At 37.5% G+C, this 24,903-nt stretch overlaps 1 protein-coding gene across 2 annotated transcripts; it reads right to left on the reverse strand.

The window, feature by feature from the left end:
- Positions 1–23,278, reverse strand: LOC311073888 (uncharacterized protein). Of its 2 annotated transcripts, none has more exons than XM_084099987.1 (13): positions 23,121–23,278; positions 9,829–10,161; positions 9,387–9,731; positions 7,066–7,401; positions 6,615–6,968; positions 6,034–6,123; positions 5,549–5,611; positions 4,296–4,358; positions 3,030–3,107; positions 2,514–2,612; positions 2,256–2,284; positions 754–822; positions 1–581 (listed from the first exon to the last, which is right to left on the reverse strand). In XM_084099987.1, the coding sequence occupies exons 1-13, from the start codon at positions 23,179–23,181 to the stop codon at positions 468–470; spliced, it is 2,034 nt and encodes a 677-aa protein (XP_083956113.1). In that variant the 5' UTR covers positions 23,182–23,278; the 3' UTR covers positions 1–467. The 2 variants fall into 2 exon arrangements, with proteins under 2 accessions (XP_083956113.1, XP_083956112.1); XM_084099986.1 differs by lacking the exon at positions 23,121–23,278 and adding an exon at positions 17,616–18,197.
- Between the last annotated feature and the right edge of the window lie 1,625 nt (positions 23,279–24,903).

The raw sequence follows: 24,903 nt of genomic DNA on the forward strand, positions 1-24,903 counted from the left end.
AGCAGGTTCAGTCCAAACTGGGTTCAGAGATGACCAGTTCTGTGTGGGTTAAGATGTCAGTTCCTCTTCTTTCTTTCTTTCTTTCTTTCTTTCTTTCTTTCTTTCTTTCTTCATTAACCACATGTGTTTCTCTAAAAACATGTGTGGTTAAACTAACAGAGTTCTCACACTCAGCAGAAACATGTTCCCAAACCTCAACAGTGAGTTCACCGCTCTGAAAATACTCCTGAAAGTATGTAGTCACACTAGTTCCACATTGTTAAATTAAAACTAAAGACCAAAGGTTATTAATACAGTTCTGGAAGTGCTAGAACTCAAAGCCAGAACACAAAGAGGACAAAAGACAACAATTCATTACAATGTGTTTGTTAACATGTAAAAGACAATGAAAGTATTATCAATGAATGACCCATGAGGATTGAGTTATATTGGATTGATATTCCTCTGCTCATGTGGGTTTTGTATAATTATTTGCCTGATTTGTTCTTGTTCACAGAGGCATAAAGTTGACTGCAGTTCTCCTGAGCTCCAGCTTTTGCTCCTCTGATGGAAGCATAAGTCACTTTATCATCACAGCGAACCTGAATGAACATCACAGTTGTTTCAACCCACAATTATTACAGCATGTTGTTTGAGCTCAATTCATGAAGAACTGCATATAATCACACAAATCAAGAAGAACTGCATATAAGAGGAAAATACAAACTATCATGTTGGGAGAAGCTGGACAACATCAAGGAAGTGTTCGCTCACCTTGTTCTTTTTGCCTCGTTTTTTACTGTGTGCAGTGACTTCAGTATAAGTCACATCATCTGTCTGCTCCTAAACATCAGTGGAAATATGGACAAATCAAGCTATTAAATGCTATCCAATAATGATATTTTCCTCAGGTCCTGCAAATGTTCAGGTAATATGTGTGTAAAACGTGTCTCCTGGCAATTTCACATAAATGTTTTGTGAAAATCACTTATACAGACATGACGTTATGATGACAGATCCTATTTTAACATGACAGGATGATTGACTTGACCCACACAACAGGAACAACACATGATGAAATCCACAACTAGAACAATGGGCAACGGGAAAGGGGACACTCAGGGTACACAACGGGGACACTCAGGGTACGTTTACACGAAAACGATATGCTTAAAACTGAGAAGTTTTTCCTTTGAGTTTTCCGCGTGCAGACGACACCGCTGTCAAAACAATCCCCATTCACATGGATCCGTGGAAAAACTAAAAACGCTGTATTCTGCTGCCAGGCCACTAGATGGTGATGAAACACTATAGACTGAACACGTAATACGCATGTGCATGTTTTCAAAAACTTGCACTTTGAAATCCGTTTTCAAAACTTTGCGTTTTCAGGGACCCAAAACACAATTGTCGTATAAATGAAAGGCCAAAATGCATAAAAGGTTTTACGTTTTTGTCGTGTGAACTGCCCCTCAGACAAAGAACAGGTGAGCACACACTCAGACTGATGAGGACTCATCAACGACTAAACAAGAGGGCGTGGTCACTAGAAACTAGGAGGCGGGACAAGAGGAACACACGACCAACACAAATAAAGACAGAGCCATGTGCTCAAACACAACACAAACAGAGACAGATTAAACTATGACAAGACTGACAGAACTGTCTGCTGAGAACCCTGACATTTTATAATCTGAATAATAAGAGTGTCATATTTGTCATGGTTCTGCCTTCTAGTCTTTGATTTTCCCTGGTCTTGAGGCAGGATCATGACAGACCCATGTTTTATGTGTAAGCACATGGCCATTTTTTTGGGCTGTGTGCTTGCGTTGTCTTGTCACCTCACCCCGCCCCCTTGTTATCTCATCTTGTAATCATTAGATCGTTGCTTTCACCTGTGTTCCTGATTGGTTTGCTCCCTATTTAATCCCCTCATGTTTTCTGTCCTGTGTCGGTACATTGTCTAACATTGCGTGTTATTCTCTGTGATACCTCGTCTGAATCCTGTGAATGCTATTAGTGAGTTTGTTTCTTTTTAGTCATTGTCAAGTCTGAGTCTAGTGTTTATTTATCATTTTGGTCTTAGTCTAGTTGTTCTCTTCCCCAGTCCTGTTTTGCCCCCTCGTGGGCTTTGTTTTTCCTGTTATTTGTACAATAAACTGTGTTGCTGTGACTACTGTCTGCAATTGGCTTCATCTCCACACACCCTCATAACAATATTTCAGGGTCAGTCCTTATGAACATTAATAACTCATGGATCAACCTGCAATACTTACCACAGAGTCACCAGTCCCTCTTCTGTTGCCTGAAACATAATGTCACGGGAAAGTTTATGATCAAACACACACACAGTCTCTAATGCAGATGACAATCAGTTTTAAAAGAGTCTAGAAGAATCTAGTGCTGTAGAATAGAAACATTATTTTAGTTAACTCATTGATTTCTCTTCACTTTTAGAGAAATAAATTTGTCTAAATTACATATTTGTTTTATCAGATGTTGTTGTCTGTTGTTACAAAATATGAAAAACTCACCCGCTCTTTTTTTACGAATCACCCAGAGAATAAGAGCCAGAAGGAGAAGAGCGAATGAAGCGGCGACAACAACCACAGTCACAGTCACTGGGAGAGAGACTATTTAGAGAGACACCATTAGCAGGACTATATTACTGTGTTTAACCAAATAGATAAAAATGGCACATTTAACAGCATAATTATCTTTATTTATCATGTAAATTGATGCTTGTGAAGATGATTTTATAGAAATTGAAGCCATCTGTACACTAACAGACTGTACCTCATATGTTCACTAAATGAATGTGACATGATTGTTTAGGATTGTCTGGATGAGAATGATGTGTCTGACATTTAATGATGACAGTTACTTTTTACATTACGGTATTAGTTTTCATGTTTATGATTGTTGGTGATGTACAAGAGAATGGAATTAGAAAGTGATGTAGATTACAAATTAAACATGGCTTGAGTCAAAATCTGTGATCAGCTGCTCGAACAACGAGTCGGTGAAATGAGGATGATGTTCACACACACCTTGATTCGGAGACTTTGCTGTGGTATCTGGAGTAATTGTTGTTGCTGTAGTTGATGTTACTGTAGTTGATGTTACAACTGTTAAAAACAAAATGGAAATAGAATTATATAATATTTTAATGCATGAAAATAATATCAAGGCATTTATTTCACAAACTGCTGTAGTCCAGAGCTACAGTATCAGTGCTGAAAGCTGCTCACACTCACATGGGATGAGTTATGCTGGGTACACACCAAAAGACTTTTTACATCTTATAAGATTTTCAAAATGTGATTAGACCACAAACATGAGGACAAAACATCCTAGATTTAACCGTTTTGCTCCTATAGTGTGTGATGTGCCATGATGTGACAAAGACAGCACACCACACACTAACAGATATTCAACCAGAGTCTCGACTGTAAACACAGGAAATCTCGCGAGACCTCAGAATAAGCATGGCGGACGATATAGTGTTTGGAAAGGTTTTACACGACACGTTGTATAAACATTTGTGCTGTTGCCACAAATCTACAAGCTGATCCTCCATCTCTGCTGTCCACATCAGTGACTGCGTTTGTTATGCTTCCGTCTTCCATCATCTCGCTTTCTGATTGGATATTGTTTCGTTTCACGTGATAATCTCCAGAGGGTTTGTTCCCCCCCACACATCAGGATTTCTGATCGTAAATATATTTGCAATCGGGGCGGCTCCGACGTTCTTCCGATCAGGTTCGGACACTCTTCTGTTGAACCATCAAGATAATCGGGACACAGCTATGATTGTCAGAAGGGGGGAAATCGGCCCAAAATCAGCCCGATTATCTTTTGGTGTGTATCCAGCATTATGTTCAAAATATCAGAGATCGTAGTTTCCCCGCCTCCTCAGACTCGACGCTCACATGGGTTTCCAGTTTGAGGACACGCAACAGAACGAGCGCAATTGACAATGAAAGCCGAGGAGACTTACACTGTAAGTGGATGAGTTTATTTATCCGTGTTTTAATATGCTCTCGTTCATAGAGATGTTTAGATGGATATCAAGGCTTTTTAGGTTGTGTTGAATCTGCCATCTCTGACCCAGTTTGTTTGCCCGTTTCCAAGGCTACAATACACTGTGTTTCCTGCTATCTGGCATTCCGGGGTGTGGAAATACTATTGGCTGAACTGGCAGTGGGCGGAGTCACACAGACCAAAACAAAAACCCGGAAAGTGAGAGGATCAGAAAAACTGCTGATCACAATCAAACAACGAGTCAGTCAAATGATCATGATGTTCACACACACCTGGATTCAGAGAGATTGCTGTGGTATCTGGAGAAAGTGCTGTTGCTGTAGTTGATGTTACACCTATTAAAAACAAGATGGAAATAGAAATATTATTTTTCATATTTTATTTCATATTTTAATGAATGAACACAATGTCAAGACATTTCTTACAAACTGCTGTAGTCTAGAGAGGTTCAGTGTGACACTCAGTTCTGGTGCTGGAGCCGCTCACATTAACATAGGATGAGTTGTGTTTAATAAATCCTCACTATGATTTTATTAATTCATCATAGGAGTTGTGTGAGTTACACTAGCTGTATATTATGATTATTTTGCATCAGACAACAGACTGTACAAGACCGATCATATGTATCAAAACTCACTGACAAATCTGACTAAAGAGCTTTTTTTGTAGCTAATATGTGTGATGATAAACCAGTCTGTGAGAGCCAGTGCAAACCACTGAAGCGAGAGACTGATGATGTGTGACAGTGATCATGTGATCATGAACCTTGTGTAGACAGAATGTAAGTGGATTTATCCATAGATATCATATAAAGGCTATAGATGTCTTAAGGCGGAGTCACTTCCGGCATCACCAGCGGCCATCTTAACACAGGAAAGCTGTGAATTAAGGTGAATGATCAGCACGCACACAAATCCTCTTATCTCACTGAAATCTTGACGGATTTACAAACGGTTTGGTTTCTTACAAAAGTTATTAACGTGGCTATAATTCCGAATGCATGAACATGTATGTTATAATTATTCATATGTATGCAGTGTCATAGCTACATCTCTGACGTTTATAACAAACCAAACCGTTTGAAAATCGGTAGAAAATTGAGCAAGTTATGGTTATTTAAAAGTACATACACCATGTTACGAGTGAGTGAGCACACTGTGGTAAGATGGCCGTCGTGTGCGGACGTCGACCTCCATTGGCCAGCAGCGCGCACGAGACATCTAGCCTTTATATGATATCTATGGATTTATCATGCTCTCGTTCATAGAGATGTTTAGATGGATATCAAGGCTTTTTAGGTTGTGTAGAATCTGCAATCTCTGACCCAGTTTGTTTGCCCGTTTCCAAGGCAACAATACACTGTGTTTCCTGCTATCTGGCATCCCGGGGTGTCAAAATACTATTGGCTGAACTGGCAGTGGGCGGAGTCACACAGACCAAAACAAAAACCGCCTGACAACATGGAAAGTGAGAGGATCAGAAAAACTCCACGAGTCGGTCAAATGAGGATGATGTTCATACACACCTGGATTCAGAGAGTTTGGTGTGGTATCTGGAGAAAGTGTTGTTGCTGTAGTTGATGTTGCAACTATTAAAAACAAGATGGAAATAGAAATATTATTTTTCATATTTTAACGAATGAACACTGTCAAGGCAGAAACTGTTACAAACTGCTGTAGTCTAGAGAAGCTCATCAGTATGACGCTCAGTTCTGGTGTTTGAGCCGCTCACATTAACATGGGATGAGTTGTGTTTAATAAATTCTCACTATGATTTTATTAATTTATCATAGCAGTGGCGTGAGTTACACTAGCTGTATATTATGATTATTTCGCATCAGACAACAGACTGTACAAGACCGGTCATATGTATCAAAACTCAGTGACAAATCTGACTAAAGAGCTTTTTTTGTAGATAATATGTGTGATGATAAAGCAGTCTGTGAGAGCCAGTGCAAACCACTGAAGCGAGAGACTGATGATGTGTGACAGTGATCATGTGATCATGAACCTTGTGTAGAAGCTGCTGCTGTAGTTCGGCTTGATGTCTTCTCAGAGTTTGAGCTTCTGACTGGAGTCAGTGTTGTTGAAGCGACTGGAGCTGCAGAAGATGAATGTTCAGACGCATCAGGACATTAACATCATATTTTCATATTGATCATGACATGCAGTTTGTGTTCAATCATCACAGCTTACAGTGGCAGTAGTTGAGAAGAGAGATGTTACTGTATCATTTATTCCTGGTTTATATGAGAGTGAAACACAGTGAGCTGCTTCCCATAAACCTTCAGCTTTCCTGAATCAATGACATTATTAAGCCTTAGAATTCCTCAAACTGCATAAAAATCCTTATAATTCCCAATATTGACCTCCCTCATGGGTCATACATGAAATATTGCATAAATCAGAAGAGTCTATTTTAGCCTAGTATGACCCATAGGAGGTCAATATTGGGGATTATGAGGATTTTTATGCAGTTTATGACTTTGACCTCTAATATTGTACAATTGCCAAATGTATGAAGCCATCAGAAAGAGTAGAGCCAGTGTGTGAAAGTCTTCACAAATCTGTCTGAAAAGAGTGTTTTCTCACCTGAATACTTGACAGTGTATCTGACTGAGGTCTTGAGTTGATTTCTGTGAGTAAGCTGACATCTCCACTCTCTGTTGTTATCTTCATTCTGGAGTGTTGTAGTCAGAGTGATGATGATACAGTGATATTGATCTGATGATGATAATATCTGATATCTGGAGTCTGTCTTCAGATCAACACCAGCCTGATTCACCCACAACAGCTCAATTCCCTCAGAACGAACCCAATCATCACAGGAGAATCCAGTATATGAATACAACTGACAGGAGAGAGTCACAGAGCGGCCTGGACTGATCTCAGTCTGTGAGGATGAGGATGATGATGAAGATGATGATGATGATGGAGACACTGAAACTGAACACAAGACACAAATCACAGACTCTTCAATCATCATCTGAGTTTAAAGGGAGAATCTGCCCTTTTTAAATTGACCACATAATCATAAACTTACCATGAAGAACATGCAGATAAACATCAGCATCAGGTCCTTGTTGGTGTTCTTTTCCATTCTCATATATCCATTGTTGGCAGGTGTATAATCCATAATCTTCTTCTGTGACGTTCTTGATGTTCAGAGAGCAGTTAGACTCCAGACTCAGTCTCTCATGTCTCTCTGTGTCTTTCTTCTTTATCCCTTTAGTAATCAGTTCAACTGTCCCTGAATGTCTGAATCTGTTAGAGTAGATCCATGTAGTTTTAGATTTGCAGTCAGAAAGAGCATTATTACAGGACAGAGAGACATTTTCACCAGAACTGATGAACACATGATCATCCACTCCACTGATACCTGAAACACAGTATATCTCAGTGATCATTATGATATTAATAAATTAAAATAATAAATGACACCAGCATAAAAAGCAGAACATTCAAATCATACAGTCTTTTATAATAATAGGAATAAGAAATAATGTAGTATCATCATATCTTGAACTCTTGATTTCATCTTTGTCATAAACATTACTGGACGGCACAGGATTAGTTGATCCTCCTCTTCAAGCGTAGAAAATACACTAATAACTGCCCTTAAAAGCTCTTTATCTGTTCTGTGTTTCTCTCTTTCCTTCAAACTCACCCTACTGTGACTTATGCACAGCTAAATACAAAATAACAATTCAAAACCCACAAAGAATATTTGTGGAACAGTTCCCAAAGGAAGGAGCAAAACTCAGGGAAGGTTTGCTGGGATCAGTAGTTCACTCTCCATCCAGACACAGTCGTGATGATACTGTACTTCTGTTCTCTGACCACACAACATCACTTCACTGAGCTGAACACTCGTTGTGTGTTTGATAGTGAGTTTATGATCAATCATGAGCTGAGTTTGGGAAGTAGTTGACAGTGAATTTTATCATGATTAGGGCCCTCTCAAGTAAAGTCATGACAAAATAATGCATTAACAAATCATTTAATACAATATGATTAAACATGCACTAGGAGAATATTTGTATTCCTTTACACCACCAGTACAACAAAACAAACAAACAAACAACAGATAAAGGTTATTTGTAGTTCTTTTACTCACAGCACATTCACTGTGTGCTCATACTATGATCTCGATATCAATATTGTTAAAAGCGCTGTATAATTGAAGGCGACTTGACTTGACAATATGAGCTCATCCCAGATAGAAATGTTGTTGTTCTATGAATGTTTTGAGAGCATTAACCCATTTAATCCCATCGGTCACAATAGTGACCGTAAAAAAATGTTTAATTTCTAAGGCTATAAAAATGTTACTGAATGATCTATCAATGCATTTCCAGCAGATATTGATATAATAAAGGGTCTCAATGAAATATGTGCAGTGTCGCATGTTTACTGTAAATTGTCACATGACCAGAGCTGTTTATTTCCTGTTTGCGCCAAGAGAAGAGGATGGCAGCAAGAAAGCTCCCAAAGAAAAGGGTGGTAAAGTATGTTAACATAAAGATAGGACATAGATTTTTGGTACACATCATGTTTAAGGTGTCTGACTAAGATAACTGTTCTACCTTACTTTCTGCTGCTACCTAACTTTCTACCTAATTTTACACACAGAAACACACACACACACGCACACACACACACACACACACACACACACACACACACACTGCACACGTCAAATAGACCTATATTCAGTCTGTCCAATGGTTGATACAACACACACAAACACACACACACACACACACACACACACACCACACAGAAACACACACAGAAACACACACACACACACGCACACACACACACACACACACACAAACACACTGCACAGGTCAAATAGACCTATATTCAGTCTGTCCAATGGTTGATACAACACACACAAACACACACACACACACACACACACACACACACACACACACACACACACACACACGCACTGCACAGGTCAAATAGACCTATATTCAGTCTGTCCAATGGTTGATACAACACACACAAACACACACACACACACACACACACACAACAGGTCAAATAGACCTATATTCAGTCTGTCCAATGGTTGATACAACACACACACACACACACACACACACACACACACACACACACACCACACAGAAACACACACAGAAACATGAAATATTGCATTAATCAGAAGAGTCTATTTTAGCCTAGCATGACCCATAGGAGGTCAGTATTGGGGATTATAATTATTTTACATGCAGTTTATGACTTTGACCACTAATATTGTACAATTGCCAAACGTATGAAGCCATCAGAAAGAGTAGAGCCAGTGTGTGAAAGTTTTCACAAATCTGTCTGAAAAGAGTGTTTTCTCACCTGAATACTTGACAGTGTATCTGACTGAGGTCTTGAGTTGATTTCTGTGAGTAAGCTGACATCTCCACTCTCTGTTGTCATCTTCATTCAGGAGTGTTGTTGTCAGAGTGATGATACAGTAATATTGATCTGATGATGATAATATCTGATATCTGGAGTCTGTCTTCAGATCAACACCAGCCTGATTCACCCACAACAGCTCAACTCCCTCAGAACGAACCCAGTAATCACAGGAGACTGAATACAACTGACAGGAGAGAGTCACAGAGCGGCCTGGACTGATCTCAGTCTGTGAGGATGAAGATGATGATGATGATGATGATGATGATGATGAAGACACTGAAACTGAACACAAGACACAAATCACAGACTCTTCAATCATCATCTGAGTTTAAAGGGAGAATCTGCCCTTTTTAAATTGACCAGATAATCATAAACTTACCATGAAGAACATGCAGAGAAACATCAGCATCAGGTCCTTGTTTTTCATCTTTTCCATTCACATCTATCCATTGTTGGCAGCTGTATAATCCATAATCTTCTCCTGTGACGTTCTTGATGTTCAGAGAGCAGTCAGACTCCAGACTCAGTCTCTCATGTCTCTCTGTGTCTTTCTTCTTTATCCCTTTAGTAATCAGTGCAACTGCTGCTGAATGTCTGAATCTGTTATAGATCCATGTAGTTTTAGATTTGCAGTCAGAAAGAGCTTTATTACAGGGCAGACGCACATTTTCACCAGAACTGATGAACACATGATCCTCCACTCCACTGATACCTGAAACACAGTATATCTCAGTGATCATTATGATATTAATAAATGAAAATAATAAAACATACCAGCATAAAAAGCAGAAGATTGAAATCATACAGTCTTTTTCCAGTGTTTGATAGTTAATGCATTAATTAACATTTATGGATAAACCAAATCAAACGCCTCTTTAAGAAGGAATAAGAAATACCCTGACTTTGAAACAAATGTAAATAATGTAATATCATCATATCTTGAACTCTTGATTTCAGCTTTGTCATAAACATTACTGGACGGCACAGGATTAGTTGATCCTCCTCTTCAACCGTAGAAAATACACTAATAACTGACCTTAAAAGCTCTTTATCTGTTCTGTGTTTCTCTCTTTCCTTCAAACTCACCCTACTGTGACTTATGCACAGCTAAATACAAAATAACAATTCAAAACCCACAAAGAATATTTGTGGAACAGTTCCCAAAGGAAGGAGCAAAACTCAGGGAAGGTTTGCTGGGATCAGTAGTTCACTCTCCATCCAGACACAGTCGTGATGATACTGTACTTCTGTTCTCTGACCACACAACATCACTTCACTGAGCTGAACACTCGTTGTGTGTTTGATAGTAAGTTTATGATCAATCATGAGCTGAGTTTGGGAAGTAGTTAACAGTGAATTTGATCATGATTAGGGCCCTCTCAAGTAAAAGTCATGACAAAATAATGCATTAACAAATCATTTAATAAAATATGATTAAACATGCACTAGGAGAATATTTGTATTCCTTTACACCACCAGTACAACAAAACAAACAAACAAAAGATAAAGGTTATTTGTAGTTCTTTTACTCACAGCGCATTCACTGTGTGCTCATACTATGATCTCGATATCAATATTGTTAAAAGCGCTATATAAATGAAGGTGACTTGACTTGACAATATGAGCTCATCCCAGATAGAAATGTTGTTGTTCTATGAATGTTTTGAGAGCATTATGTTACGTTCTTGTAATGTTTTCTGTAGATAATTTTATTTGTGTTACCAGAATGTTCTCCTAAAAGGAAGGATCTAGTTTCCTGTTTACACTCAGTGCATTTGATATGTAGTCCAAATATGACCCCAAAAATGTATAGAGTGATTTTTTTTTTTTTTTTTTACATTTTTAATAATACACATAATATATAATTTTTTTGGTTTACTTCTCATCTATACATTAATGCTATGTTTTGGGAGATTTTAAGTACTTTTGTGTCTATTTACTGCAAAATACCTCAGCTACACCATTAGCATGCATATGAAATATTACCTTTTTTTTTTTCTTTTTTTTTTTAACACATTAATGATGATCGAAATGAAATATGAGTTGTTTCTGGATATTGATCTCGGTGTGAGATGCATAATTCTTCATCTGCTGGTTAGATTTTTTTTTGCAGATAATATAGTTTTGCCCAAAAGTGTAATTACCGTACACTTCCAGCAGAGGCGCCATAGAGATCCATTCATTTTTTTGGATGTGATTGACTGCTCTTATCACAGCTTTTGTTATGAATATATATATTTAAACTTTTTAAAATACATTAAATCAGTTTTTTGTTGTTATTTGAGGTCTTTTGAAGTGTTTTGTTTTTGCAATAATGCCACATAAATTTTCAGTAATGCCAAATAAATTTGCATTAATGACACTAAAAGAAAAGACTTGAATGCAGTTACATATTATTTTTTTCAACAATCCAAAATGTATAAAATCATTACCCTCTATTGCATAGTGTTGCTTCAGGGTAACATACCCATTTTCCCTCATATTCTCAGGCTTACAAAATCATACACCAAAAAAAAAAACCTGCTTATTTTAATCTGGAGGAAGTATGAAAAGCCAATAGAATGCTTGAATTTGATTACATGACTTGTCCAACCCCCTTTTCAATGTCTTTTCCTCACCTGCACTCACATGCGGCAGCCATGTTTTTTCAGCTCCACAAAACTTTGAAAAAGTGACATTTTCCTTAGGATTTCCATGAAATAAAAAATATTTTCACAATTTTGGGTAAGTTCTGATTTAATTTCACTCTGTTGATTATGTTTTCATTGAATGTTTTCTTTTGTAAATGGGTAAAATAGCTATTTTGCCTCAAAGCAACAATATGCAACAGTGGACACACTTTGCAGCAAGAGTCCCGTACATCTCTGAGTGTCCAGGCGGGTTTAGACCTGAAAAAAAGACGGGGAGCAACTGCACCTCTATCCCCGGCCCCACTCCGCTTGGACCGCATAGACCACTGGTCTGTCTACAGTGAAAACAGAGGGAGGTGTAAATATCCTGGATGCAATGGCATAATCAAGTGCATGAAATGTGACGTGTTTCTGTGTCACACTCCTGACAAAAACTGTTTCTTCTCCTTTCACACACAGTAACCTAAGATGAAGAAGTGGCTCATCCATGATTTATGTGTTAATACTGAATGATCCACCAGTGTTGTTTGTTCTTTAGTCTGGTTTAAACAACACAAATTAGTTTTCTATCCAGTTTTTGACTTTTAACATGGAAATTCAATGAGAATGAATGCATAAAAATCATACTCCTTTGTTGCGCATTGTTACTTCTAGGTAACAAACCCCACTAAGATGGAAACTGGTTGTAACTATTACTTTTTCAGCACAAATGTTTTTTTTAAATGAAGTTGATGTTGAAGATCTTTCATAAAATGTGTTTTATGAAATAAAGAGATATATTTTAAATAGACTGCACTTTTTGCATTTATTCCCATTATTGCATGTTGTTGCGCCAAAAGTAACATACCTAGATCTACCCCCTATTATTATCATTTTTGTAAATGTGTTGAATTGTTCAACGTGCTCTATGACTGGTAATAAAATGTGTGGAAATATATATTTTTTCTCTATTATTTCATATATCATGCAATAGAGGGTTTATCTTTAGAATAAGAAAAATGTCACAGGCCGGGGTGGCCTTCCCTCCCCTTCTGAGCGTACCACCTCGAGGAGTTACCCAGAGACACCAACAGACCAGACAAGATAATTAGTATCAAAACTTGTATTTTATTTAGTTAAAATAAGTCCAATCTCAAACTAAAATCCACCGACTGATCCACCTCTATGGAGTTATTCTTGTGCCAATAAAAATGAACGTAGCTTTTCAAGAAACTAATGAAAATATAAATTGAAACTAAATAAATTATCTCTAAAACTGAAAAAGAATAAATCACACGCAATTTTTTTTACTTCGTTTTTAATACACTGCATGTTTTGCTAACTATTTCTCATATTTCAATTGCTGATCTGAACTTACAAATGCGCTTCCAGAGTTTTCATTTACGCTTCTGAAGTTTTCGTTTACGCTCCCTGAGTTTTCGTTCGCGGTTCTGACACATTTCTCTCGTGGGGGCGGGGCTAGTAGCAGTGTGTTCTCATTGGTTACTGAGCTTTTGATTGACAGCTTCGTGACCTGGAAGTGAAGACGTCAGTGGAGTGTTTATGTGTGGATGTGAGCGTCTGTAATCGCAGCTTTCTATTTCATTTTAGTGATATTAAGTTTATATCTGTATTTATTTGCTGCTACACTATATTGTTGAGATGATTTCTTATAGAAGGAACAGACGAATGATATTTATCATTAGTCATCGTCGCTATATCAGGAGGATGGATAACGTTAGCCTACTCGTGGTAAGTCTGATTTTTTTTCATTAATACTATACTAATACTATTTATAATACAGTACTGGCTTTTTTCCGGTGGAGAGGCATTTTAGAGCTCAGTGAGAGCCCATAACATTATACAGCTGTGTTGTCTTGATTTAACTGTTAGCCCAATCATTACATGACTTGTTTATCTACATTCGGTTACAGTCTTCGATTAGATCATATTTCCCCCCAGCCACCCCAAACAACATTGAGCTAGAGTACTGTACAGTATCTGTACTGTATCAGTCAATAACCGATGCCATAGGACCAGAGCGCTGTCAATCACTGCCTGATTCAACTTTGGCAATGTAAAGCCTTTTTACCATGCCAATAAAGCTATTTAAACCTGCATTTCTCAACTGCTGATTAATTTGCGATGCAGTTTTTGAAAGAGGAGAGACACGACTCGACCACAGACCACGTCTCTGTTCGTAATATGTAAACACTCAATTATTTTGAAGTATCGCCCTGATTGCAATATTTATTCTGATTACTTTTGTGTGATAAAGATGACTGATAAAGCTATTATATGTATCTAGTATGAGTAACAAAATGATTTTTTCTGTGTCCATATTTGACTAATAATAATGAAAAAAGTGCACTTCATATGAACATTTCTGAGAAAAATGTTTAATCTTTAATAGTCTTTAATAATAATATATGTCCAAATTAAAAACTTAATACATGCAAGTAATTATGACTGAAAACATCCAGCAACTAGAGAATACACATCCATATGTTTATATATAGGGCAATACAGCCATCTACTGGTTACACAACAGTATTACAGATGATAAATGCTGCTTGACTCCGAGGTAAATATTTAGTACTGTAAAATCCCTTAAATATATAAGCAGTTTGTATTGTTAGATTATAATACATTTCCTCTCTCATTTTCCAGGGAGTGGAGCAACTTTTCCATAAACAAAATTCTGATGCTGACACAGAGGATGGAGTGATAGTACCAGAGATCCACTGTCCCTATCAGACAATAATCTTACTTTGTTCAGACACATCACCTTTGAATGACTGGGATCTTGATTTTCAGACACCTGATTTATTTTAATATAAACTAGCAAATATTTCAATTTCCTCTAGATTAAAACAAACATAGTTCACAAGTACACAAGAGGTTTCACTTTATTCTTATTAATCTATGCTGATCTTGGATTAGCATACCAACATAATACCAGCATATGAATGTTGAGGGGATAGTTCACCCAAAAATACAATTCTCTCTTATTTTACTCACCCTCATGCTGTCCCAGATGCATTTTACTTTCTTTCTACAGATAAACACGAATTAAGTTTGTAAGGAACTAAGTAATCCATCTCTGTGAGTCCTAAAGACACTTTAAACCACACACAGTGAGCGTGACGGTAATCCATGCGACCTCAGTGGATGAATCAATGCCTTCTGAAGTCAAACAATAGGCTAGATAAGAAAAATACTAATAATATGACTGTTTTAACTATTAAAAATCACTTCTGACCAACTGTCTTACGTACATGAGTTACAATCCACTTGTATTATGGACTCACAGAGATGGATTATTTCCTTAAAATCTTTGTCTATGTTTATGTGAAGAAGAAAGTCATATACACCTGGGATGGCATGAAGGAGAGTAAATGATGAGAGAATGCTCATGTTTTGGGTGGACTATCCTTGCACTGCTTGTGTCCAGTCACTGCTTTGTTACTTGTACTGCAACAGGAACTGCTCAAAGAATCATTGCAACATTTAAAATGTATATGAATTTTTAAAATGTATTCTGTATTTGTAATTGTGCATTTTGTATGTAATGTATATCATGAGAATACTGTGCATTACATGTTATTATGCAGTTAATGTTTTGTGGATTCTGGTCTTTCCGGTCACAACATAATTGCATCCAAAACCTTCACTCTGATACTTGTGTATATATGCTTTAGTGACAAAGAATGTACATTTATTTGAATTCATATTTTCAATTACATTCATTTAACTGGTTGTATAAGTCACGATTGAAACAGTTGATGATTGTTAAAATATATTTACAATTTTAAATGTTAGAAGATGGTGTTAATTAAATGAAATAATTATAACTAAATACAATTATCAATTAAAAAAATGGCAACAAGAACATTCTTTGTGTGACATTTGTAATGAAATGCCCTTTGAGGTCTGTATCTGACAGCAGAACACGACTGTAATTTTCATATTGTTTAAATTCCTCTTATTTAAGTGATCATTCATTTTGATGGTGTAAACGTATATCATGCTAACAATGAGTAGTGTGATGGCCATGGTTGCCAACCTTGATTACCTGGTTGAAGTTTGACTTTCTTGACGGCTGAATATATCACACACATTTGCTAGTATTCTCTTTAAATTGTAACAGCTGAACCTAATCAGAGCCTAACATGCAAAAGAATCATCAGGAATAAACAAATATTCTCCGAAAACATCGGACACTACAATATTTTAAGTATACAGTACTTTAATTACACCTGAATAGATCTCTTGTGCTCCTAAAAGCTTCTGCCAACTAAGTAGTAGCAGCAGGTAAATACAGATAAAATTAAAAAACAAACATAACTTAATATCACTAAAATGAAATAGAAAGCTGCGATTACAGACGCTCACATCCACACACCACTGACGTCTTCACTTCCAGGTCACGAAGCTGTCAATGAAAAGCTCAGTAACCAATGAGAACACACTGCTACTAGCCCCGCCCCCACGAGAGAAATGTGTCAGAACCGCGAACGAAAACTCAGGGAGCGTAAACGAAAACTTCAGAAGCGTAAATGAAAACTCTGGAAGCGCATTTGTAAGTTCAGATCAGCGATTGAAATATGAGAAATAGTTAGCAAAACATGCAGTGTATTAAAAACGAAGGCAAAAAATTTGCCTGCAATTTATTCTTTTTCAGTTTCAGAGATAATTTATTTAGTTTCAATTTATATTTATTAGTTTCTTGAAAAGTTACATTCATTCGGCCGGAAGTAAAGGAGCAGACACTGGTAAGGGTTCGCGCAGCGGTTCCTCTTCAGCCAGACATAAGTAATGGAGCAGGCACTGGCAAGGATTCACACAGCAGCTCCTCTTCGGCCGGGGAATAAGTAGTGGAGCGGGCACTAGTAAGGATTCGCACAGCGGTTCCTCTTCAGCCAAAGGCAAGTAATGGAGCAGGCACTGGTAGGAAATTGACAACAAGGGAAGGGGTTACTCTTCTCACAGGACAGCATCAATTATTTGAGTGTCACCTCTTTTTGGGACGGGGGAGGATAGGGCAGGGGATCATCCGACGCAATGCAATAGTCAGTCGTAGATGGCAAACGGGGAGCTCTCTCGCGCTCTCCACAGGACACACCCGCTAGCTGGGGGTCACCCTCCTTCCACAAGCCGGCGGCAGTTGAAATACAGCGACGGACCGTAACTTCCCCACAGAACAGTGATGGCCGCATTCAATAGCGAAGGGCAGTTTCTCTATGTTCACAGAACAGCAGTGGTAAGTACAGGATTCAACAGTCAACAACTGGGTCTTCTTACCACAGAACAGCGATGCATGGATATCTCATAAATCCTCTTCAACTCAGACAGGATGGGGCTGCATTCCTGTACCGCATATGCTCAACACACAGCAGTTAGTTAATTTCAATTTGACATTCGAGACCCACGAGTATGCCAACTGGGGAACGGGCAGACACAAAATTACAGTTTCCACACCAGTGCACAATTCAGTCACCTCAAATGATCACACGTGTTCACTTCACATTAAGCACTGCAACTCACATCAACTCACAGTGAATAAGGTCTCCTCTCGTGGTCCCAGCCGACTCTCTCCACTCAACTGACAAAACTGTACATCCAGGGCTGTGTAGGTAGTTGGCTATGGACACACAACTGACATTAAAAGGCTTCAAAACAGATCTCACTGGACGGCGGGGCGGCTTCACCGAATCATGGCGGGTAGCGGGCACTACAGGCATTAACTTCCTAATAGGACTGGCAGATAACACTTATCTGTTCGATGAGATAACACAATTCAACCAAACCGCTGATCTCCAGCTCTTCCTTCTTTACATGCAGTCTTTCCCGTCCTATACGATCTGCCCTCTCGTGTGCTGCTCGACGTGATCAGTCGGATCGACAACAAAGATTTCCTCCGGTCTGCTCCACAACAACAGTTTTCTCCCAGTCCGATCAACAACAAAGATTTTTCCTCTCTCCTGCACATCAACCGAATCCTTTTATAATCCCCCTCACAAATCCATATCCCTCGTGACTCAATCTCTGCTCATCACCCAGCTGCCACTCATTCCCTCATTAGCAAGCTCCGTCAGACTGTTTACACGGAAGGACCCGGAACCGTTCTGGTGTCACATTAAACTCGCTCCCACCGGGAAACAAGAATGGGGAGGAACAGTTCCGCTTAACGTCACCCTGTGACAAAAACATTTGTAGTACATAAAAGTAAATAGAGCCTGACATCAAACAAATGTTTAGACGTCAACCCAGTTTTCATTTTCAACCAAAATTTGACGTCTGAGCGATGTCCATGTCCAATAACATTTCTATCTGGGATGAGCTCATATTGTGATCATAGTATAAACAAACAGTGAGTGCTGCTGTGAGGTTACACTTTTAGCTCACTGTGACATTGATGATCATATGGAGAGATCACTGTGAGATCAACGTGTTGACTGCACTGTTAGACCTTACCGGGTTTTTTTACAGTAAAATACTGGCAACACTGTTGCCAGTAAAATACTGTTAATTGTACAGTTCTTTACTGTAATCTAGTTTGTTTCTGTAAAAATGCACTAAATTATAGTTAACTAATTACACTTGCAGAAACCGACTGCCTTAAATTGACCAACTGTCATTTAAATGTATTAACTAAAACTTATAATGCATTAATAATGTGAGCAAAGTATTACTGTGAACTTCTTTCATTTGAGACCACTAAAAAACTATTGCACATAAAAAGATTTCCACTGGATCAGCAACTACACAGTCACCGCCTGTTAAATAAAGCAACATGCAGCATATCATCAATGTTTGTAGATCTTCTCCTGGACTGAAGCACAGGCTCTACTCTTCAGCACAATGGTGACCCGAAAAATTAATTTTACAGTAAACTACTGGCAACAGTGTTGCCAGTATAAACCTGTTTCATAACTTACAGTTTATTACTGTTAAAATACATTTTGTGGGTGTGTCTTTTTTATCTTACACAGTTAACCCTTTCAACCCCTCAGGGAAATCCACACTACGAGTAAAAAGTAGCGATGCAGTGAGATAATTAAGGGAATATGTAAGTGATTGTAAGCAGAATCACTGAAGAAAAGAGAAACACAAGAACAGAAAATAGAGGAACACAATAACTACGACTGACTTCCAGCCATTACACATTATTACACTTTTTATTAACCAGTATGACTTTATTTCTGTCATACAGAAGTTGTTATTGAGATGTTTAATTGAAAATGTTTGGTTTGAAGTTACCATTATAGAGATCAGTGTTTGCTTTAGTTGGGATGCTGATGCTAAAACGTTAGTTTTTCTTTTGCTGCTTGAGCTGTGTTTTTGCAAGTCACACTTGCGCACACACAGTTTATGAATGACTGCAGTTATAATGATTATGATGACAAAATCATCATGTTGCCTGTTCATTCACTAAGGAATTCATTCTCACTTATTCAGAGTTTAATCCTCAATCAAAAGTGTTGCATTACCACCACTGTGAAAACGCAGCAATAAGATACAATGACTCTTTTTTTTAACACATGATGCATAACCAGAGAAACAGAGCTACACTGTGTTTCAGAAACACTGAGATATCACAATTTAGCACATGAATCTCAACAATGGTGGCAATATTTCTTTATTATTATTATTATTATTATTATTATTATTCATGCAGCAGTGCATGCTGGGAGTTTTATATTATCCTGGAACCCAGCATGCATTGCGACATGAAACTTTTCACCATTGTTGAGATTCATGTGCTGATTGTTGATATCTGTGTGTGTCTGAGTCAAGCAGGAGTAAAATAAAATTGAATGCACTATATGATTACAATATTCTTCAGAAGACCTGATTACAGAAATATTGATTTCATTTTGTAGATTCACAGATATATGCTAAATATGAGATAACTATAATTTCAATGACTATATACAGGAACAATCTGAAAATCAGGCATGTCCAGGATGATTGTGACATCATCACAAAAAAAAATAAAAACACCTGATCATCTTCCTCTTGACTTTTTCTTGCCATAACAAATGTGTTTTATAAACTCACTGTTACAGCAGTCAGAGAGAGATGAATGGTAAGAAGTCCAGGGACAAGAGACCAACTAAAGCAAATACTGATCTCCATCATGGTGAAAACAAATTTTATTAATAACTAAATCTCTGTTAATTCTCAACAAGAACTTTTGTACATGTATGAAAGAAATAATCGTAAACTGGTTTGTAAACTGGTTTCACACTCAGTGTGGCTGGAAGTCAGTTGTAGTTCTTGTGTTTCTCTTTTTTCTGTTCTTGTTTCTCTGTCCTTCAGTGATTCTGCTTATCAGGTGTTCATCAGTGTCTCAATTCACTCACTTCTTTTCATTCAAGTGGACTATATTAGTGAACTAATGTAGAGAATAGTGAATGAGGGTATAGGGTGTGATTGGGAAAACAGCCTCTGAGTGTCGACTTTGAGCACTGTTAATTCACAGTATATTCCTGTAGGCTAGTTTTATTTTCTACGGTATATTACTGTTTTAATGGAAAATGGTATAATATTGTCAGAATTTTACAGCAAGGGTTAACAGTGTGGGTGAGAGGGCCAATCATAATTAATTAACTGTTAACTACTTACCTAATTCAGCTCATGATTTATTTTAAACTTATTATCAAATGCACATGATGTTCTAACACAACAAGTATTCAGCCCAGTTCAGTTGTTGTGTGACTTTTCCAGAAGTCAGAGAACGGAGGTGCAGTCAGGGTACTTCTTATTCCTTCTTAAAGAGGCAGTTTGATTTGGTTTATCCATAAATGTTAATGAATGCATTAACTATCAAACATGTACTAACATGTAGTTAAGGTTGTAGTCATTGGTTCATGATTAGTTCATGCTTTTAATTATCATTAGTTCATGTTGAATTAAAGGAGAAGTTCACTTTTAAAATGAAAATTCTGTCATCATATCAGTAACCAGGCAGTTTTTGGGTCCCATTGACTTCCATAGTAGGAAAAAAATATACTATGGAAGTCAATGGGACCCAAAAACTGTCTGGTTACTGACATTCTTCTAAATATCTTCCTTTCTGTTCAGCAGAAGAAAGAAATTCATACATGTTTGAAACAACATGAGGGTGATTATATGATGACAGAATTTTCATTTTAAAAGTGAACTTCTCCTTTAAGTATTAATTCAGGTATTAGTACATGATTATTCATATACCCTTATTGTAAAGTGTGACCGTTTTTTCCTCACTTAAAGCAAACAACACACTCTCACACACTGATGAATTGTCACACCTTTAGTACGGTGGGGGAAGTTCGAATTATCTGATTGGTCAGTTTAAACGTCTCACAGTTGGGTTAAAGTCACATGGTCAGGAAAGGATAAAAAAGATTGAAACTGTTGCTCTGTCTTTTTTTTATGCTCTGGCTCTTTTTCTTGGGGCTCTCTCTCTCTTTACTTCCTCATTTCTTTGTCTCTTACTCTCCCTCTCTCTCTCTCTCTCTCTCTCTCTCTCTCAGGAAACATTTACATGCTGAGTAAGATTAATGGTATAAGTTATCATCATCTCATACATATCTATTTTGTAACTATTTTAAGTAAGGGATAATGTGTAGCGAGGCGGTTGTTATGGCGAATACAACCCCGACAGGCTGATCAGGACGCGAAGTGGAGTGGAGCTTGAATCAGCCTGAAGGGGTTGTATTTGCTATAACAACCGCCTCGCTACACATTATCCCGCTTATTACATGGCTACCTAACAAATAAATCAATAATTTGACTCAAAATATTGATTTAAAAAGGAGTTTATTGATTTAAAAACGATTAAATTGCCAGAGTGAACAGAACTGCGTCCATAGCAACGCTCTGTTTTTCATGGCAACGGTCTGTTATACTTCACAGCGGTTATCAAGAAATACAGTGCTATGCATAAGTTTAGACACCCATGCTAAAGTTGACTAAAAAGAGGAATAAAAAATCATCTTTTGGAAATTGAACTTAATGCCTTAATTAAAAAAATTAGGAAAAATCCAACCTTTAAGGACACCAATTTTCTTTGTGAATGAATAATGTATCGTAAATAAATAAATGTTCTTCCTTAAAATACAGGGTGCATAAGTTTAACACCCCTATGTTAAATTCCCATAGAGGCAGGCAGATTTTTATTTTTAAAGGCCAGTTACTTCATGGATCCAGGATACTATGCATCCTGATAAAGTTCCCTTGGCCTTTGGAATTAAAATAGCCGCACATCATCACAGAGCCTTCACCATACCTAGAGATTGGCATGGTTTTATTTCAGTTAGCCTAATAGCTGGTTTGATTTGCATTGAGAGATGATCTTATGGAAAGTACCCCATGCCAATCTCTAGGTATGGTGAATGCTATGTGATGATGTGCGGCTATTTTAATTCCAAAGGCCAAGGGAACTTTATCAGGATGATTTTTATTCCTCTTTTTAGTCAACTTTAGCATGGGTGTCTAAACTTATGCATAGCACTGTAACACACCGCATTCTACATTGGAATTCAACCAAGCCATGTAATAAGTATTATATAACTATAAACATATTTTGTCATTAAACCTTTTCTGTTACAAATAATGTGTTAAATAGTTTTGATTTGGTATTGACTTTGATGTGCTACAAATTGCAATACAATATCGTCACTCTCTATAGCAACGCTCTCCCACATATTAATCTATTGTAACTGCGCTTATTTCCGTCGTTGGTATAAGTAGCTGTGGGTGGAATAGACAAGAAATGTTCAGTTTTCTACCATCTTGCTGACAACTTTTCTTTAGTCATTCGGCAGTCTTGCAGCTTGAACCTCTGCAGGAAATCCACTCTTACACTCTTAATATGAAGATAATTCTTCATCATCAGATGTTTGAGTGACACTATGTCCAGTATCAGGAATAATACAGTATGATCTGTGTGTATCAATACACAACTCTGAGATCACAACGTGAATGTGTGCAAGAATAAACTGAGCATGTTCAAATGAACTCTTTCCAGACTAATTCCACTAAATGTCTTTAGAGAAAATACAGATTTCTTTACCTGTGAGAAGTGAAGAGAGAATGATCAGTCCCAGCAGACACAGATCACACTTATCAGCCATTTTGTGTTTCTGTCAGTCTTTCTCTTCATTATATATAGTTACAGCTCTTCCTTTAAACATCATCAGCTCCTCCTCTGGTTGGTAACTTCCTCTGATCTCATCAGCTGAGTGTTTAGTCCTGACTCTATGACACAGCTGAAGAAGCGATCAGAAAGATCTCTGGTGTAAAACTGTGTTGACTTTGAAAAGCTCTGGATCAGAAAGTGAGCTGAACTGTACAGTGGCGTCCAGAAACCAACCAAGTCCATAAAGAAGTATTATGTTTGACACTGAACAAAGTGCTTTAAAATGAACAGATCCACACAAATCATTACAAACATATATTTATCCTCTCATTAGTTGTCAATGTTTCCATCACCCTGTTTTTATGCATATTTTGAAGTATCGCATCAGAAACGAGTGATGGAAACACAAAATTTCTAAACTTTACGTTTGGATGGAAACCCAGCTATTGTAGCTACTGATTATTTGTCAGAGAAAACAATTTAAACATAATGAAATATAGTTATTTTTAAGTGACCCAATACAGTGTCCTCAGAGTAATTTTTATGTGTCTATTTCTTTTTTTTTTCAGTTACACTTTTTTTTTTTCATCACATCACTAACACATTGTGTTGCTATATGTGTGTGTGTGTGTGTGTGTGTGTGTGTGTGTGTGTGTGCACCATGAAGCTTTTATTAGGCTACTAAGTTTGTGCTTGTGAAACCACAAATTCACAACCTCCAGAAGTGTTGCACTGACAGATGCGTCAAGATCACACTTCATCTATATATACACAGCAAAAACTCCAGTGTTAAATTAACTCTCCTGGGAATTTATCTTAGACCACACTCAAAAGTGTTAAAATAAGGGTGTCACAACTTTTTACGTTCATTTACACGACAATGGTGTTTTGGGGCCTGATAGCGCAAACGTTTGAAAACGGGTTTCAAAGGGCAAGTTTTTGAAACCGGTCTCCTCGTAAATAATCAAAATGTGAATCTCTGAAGACGATGAGGTCATACACATGCGTATTACGTGTTCAGTCTATAGTGTGTCATTGTATGTGTATTGCAGATCTGTGTGAATGGGGATTGTTTTGACAACGGTGTCGTCTGTACCTGGAAAACTCAAAGGAAAGAATTCTCCGTTTTAAGCATAACTGGGTTGTAACAACCAGACAAGAGAAAAGGTGATCAGGTGGTGTTGGTTATGTTTCGACATAATCATCATTTGACCTGAATGACTGAACTAATTTATAGTCTAATCTCTGAGTTTGATTTACCGTATTGATTACAGCCACCCTGTGATTCTACAGCATAAGATCCAGCATTTTCAATATAATTCTAAGGATTTCTTAAAATTGTTCTGATAAAAAAATAATCTTTCATTGAGAGTGTTTAACTGTGTTAGAGAGACTTAGAGAGTACTTTATACAGTACAGACTGATTCAGAGCAGCTTCACTGGGATAAACAGAAAAATAATGATGTAAACAGATTCTCCTGACTCCTGTAAAGACAATAGAGTCATTATTCAGATCAATTCAGTTCTGTGGTGATTTGCTTCAATAACTGTGTAAGGTTCATAAATTATGAAATGATTCGGCAACTCTTCCCCTCATTCTTCAGCACCGAAACAATGCTGAATAAACGGGACTAAGTGAGCTCACGCCGGTCTATTTCCCATGCGTCTCACTATCTCTGTAGCAGGAAAACTCCAAAAACAGTGAGAGCGAGCACAA

The sequence above is a fragment of the Abramis brama genome, assembly GCF_963993115.1.
Source record: "Abramis brama genome assembly, chromosome: 1".
NCBI lineage: Eukaryota > Metazoa > Chordata > Actinopteri > Cypriniformes > Leuciscidae > Abramis > Abramis brama.